Source organism: Triticum dicoccoides, chromosome 4B (genome assembly GCF_002162155.2).
Source record: "Triticum dicoccoides isolate Atlit2015 ecotype Zavitan chromosome 4B, WEW_v2.0, whole genome shotgun sequence".
Taxonomy (NCBI): domain Eukaryota; kingdom Viridiplantae; phylum Streptophyta; class Magnoliopsida; order Poales; family Poaceae; genus Triticum; species Triticum dicoccoides.
The window spans coordinates 676,761,941-676,764,360 of NC_041387.1; the positions used below are offsets into that span (position 1 = coordinate 676,761,941).

The 2,420-nt window shown below is 48.3% G+C and overlaps 1 protein-coding gene across 1 annotated transcript in view; it reads right to left on the reverse strand.

The window, feature by feature from the left end:
- Positions 1 to 172, reverse strand: part of LOC119292311 (THO complex subunit 1-like) — an 8,180-nt gene extending 8,008 nt beyond the window's left edge. Inside the window, exon 1 of the mRNA XM_037571156.1 lies at positions 1 to 172. This exon is cut by the window's left edge and continues 1 nt beyond it. Coding sequence (XP_037427053.1) covers positions 1 to 94 — 94 coding nt within the window. The 5' untranslated portion in view covers positions 95 to 172.
- Positions 173 to 2,420: the final 2,248 nt, after the last annotated feature.

The following is a 2,420-nucleotide window of genomic DNA, read 5'->3' on the forward strand; positions in this document are numbered from 1 at the left end:
AGGGGGAGGAAGTGGGGGCGCGGTCCTTGGCGAGGAGGACCCGGAGGCCTTTGTTGGACGGCGGCGGCGGCGGCGGCGGCGAGGGCTCCGCCATGGGGAGGGAGGGGGGCGAGTCGCTGGTAGGGTTCAGGGACAGAACAGGTCGCTCCTCTGGTTCGAGGGACGGACGAGTCGGACCGAACGGCCCGCGCCTCATCTCACTTGTAAAGTTTAATTATTATTTTTACAGTGCAGATGCAGATGTAATTTCTCGATTGGGAGCAAATTCAGGTTCGACACAATGGCACAACCCCTTCACACGTGTGTGCCTTTTGCTTTTATTTGCATTTTACCTCTCAATGTTGCTGTTATTATTCATTTTTCCTGAAATCTTATAAGCGCACGCGCACTTTGTGGCGAGAGCGAGCGGCCGGCTCCTGGCTGCACGATTGCGCCACTATCGCAACGCGCGTGGGCCAGGTGCCACTTGGTCGGGATGGCCCTCGATGTGGTCATAGGCGTTTTTATCCCTATCTGGACGGGAAGGAGGCCCACCTGTAAGCTGTATGCAGAGATTGTGGGCGGCGGTTTCGAAATTCGAGCCGTTTCTCTCTCCTCCTTGTTACTCGCTCTCCATTTCTCTTCCCTCCTTCCTCATTTCTCGTCACGAACAGAGCCTGATAGGGGCGGAGGCAAGGCGGAGTTCTCAAATCGGCGGCGCGATTCCTTGCGGCGCTCGCGCGGGGTCGTTGTTCCTCGTCGGCTTCGCGGGTACCAGCTATCTGCCTTATCTCTCTATATCGACGACTTCATTTTGTTTGCGTGGTGGTGGCAGACACGGAGGGGTTCCGGATTTCTAGGGTTTCAATGTCATCAAATGCTTCGCAAGTTCGATTTGATGTAGGTGTATTCCGGTACCAAGGGTGGGGATTCATGGCAGCAAACAAATCGCACAATGACACATGTTTTGTTCATACAATTCTGACTTTAAGTATGATAATCAAAGTCAAAAACAAGCACCGTGCCCCTAAGTGTCTCATCAAATGCTTCGCAAGTACGATTTGACGTAGATGTATTCTGGTACCGAGGGTGGGGATTCATTACACATCTCCTTCAATTTGATGTTCTCTAGTAGCACGGCCACGGAGGTGGCGGTGAGTCACGACACAGCGGCGCGTGTGGTCATGGCACGGCTGCGGGCGGGGGGTCAGCGCCTCGCGCCTTGTGTCGGTGTACCGCGGCAGCACTTTTGGTTTCTACTTTACATGGTGCTAAGTTACATGTACTACACTCTTTTTCGGGATGATGACAGTGGCACTAACACCAAACATCGAGATAGCTTCTGGATTGTCCTTCCTTATCTTCATATTTTGGAACATCTTCTCTGGCTTCATGATCGGAAGAGAGGTATGGCTCTCACTCCACCAACAATTAACCCCCCTAATACTTTTTTCACTATAACTACTATACATACTTGAGAGAACATGCGGAAATTAGGGTCATGGAATCCCCAAATAATCCCTCAATAGATTGCATATTTCATGAAAACTTCATATTAATATATTACCTTATCAAACAATGTTGCATATTTTATTTAGATTTTATCCTTAAAAGACCAGAAAAGAGGAGGATAGATCGTGCATGACTAATTTGATGAACAAAAACAATGTGGCAATGTGGATGCAGATGATTCCGGTCTGGTGGAGGTGGGTGTGTTGGGCAAACGCAACAGCATGGACGGTGTACGGACTCACGTTCTCGCAGCTTGGTGATCGGACGGAGCCAATTCTTGTACCTGGACAACCAAACCAAACAGTGCGGGAGTTTCTCGAGGGCTACCTTGGCCTCAAGGACCACTACTGCAACCTTGTCACCTACATGCACGTGGCCGTCATCGTCATCTTGGCCTTCATCTTATTTATCTCCCTAAAGTATCTCAATTTCCAAGGGAGATGACACAAATAAATTTAGTGATGTCATGCGGACTGCAAATACGCTAGGAGGCAAACCCACTTAAGTGTACATAATCACCCAATTGACAGTAAGCACATATATATATCACGTGAAGTATGGTTCGAGAGAAAATGTGTAAGAAATCATATGATTTGTGTGGAAAACAGAGAGAGAAACTCAGCTCCTTTTTCTTTATTATAATCTTTGGATGCCTCCTTTTACCTTTGTGCTGTCTCAGTTCGTGTTTGTAATATATCAGTTAAACCTTGTATTCGTCTAGCGACCTTGGTTCGAGTGTTGTCTGCCCTCTGACCCTGATGGGGTGGGGCTGGTCTGGCTGCTGGAAAATTTGCGCGTTTCCTTTGTGTTAGGGGCCTTGTCCCTAGTCCCTAGGTTTTATGTCTAGTCTTTTAGTTTGCTATCCTAAACTTTGTTGCGTTGTTAAACTGGATCATGTAGCTCGCTTTTCGTTTCCCTTAATGGAAATC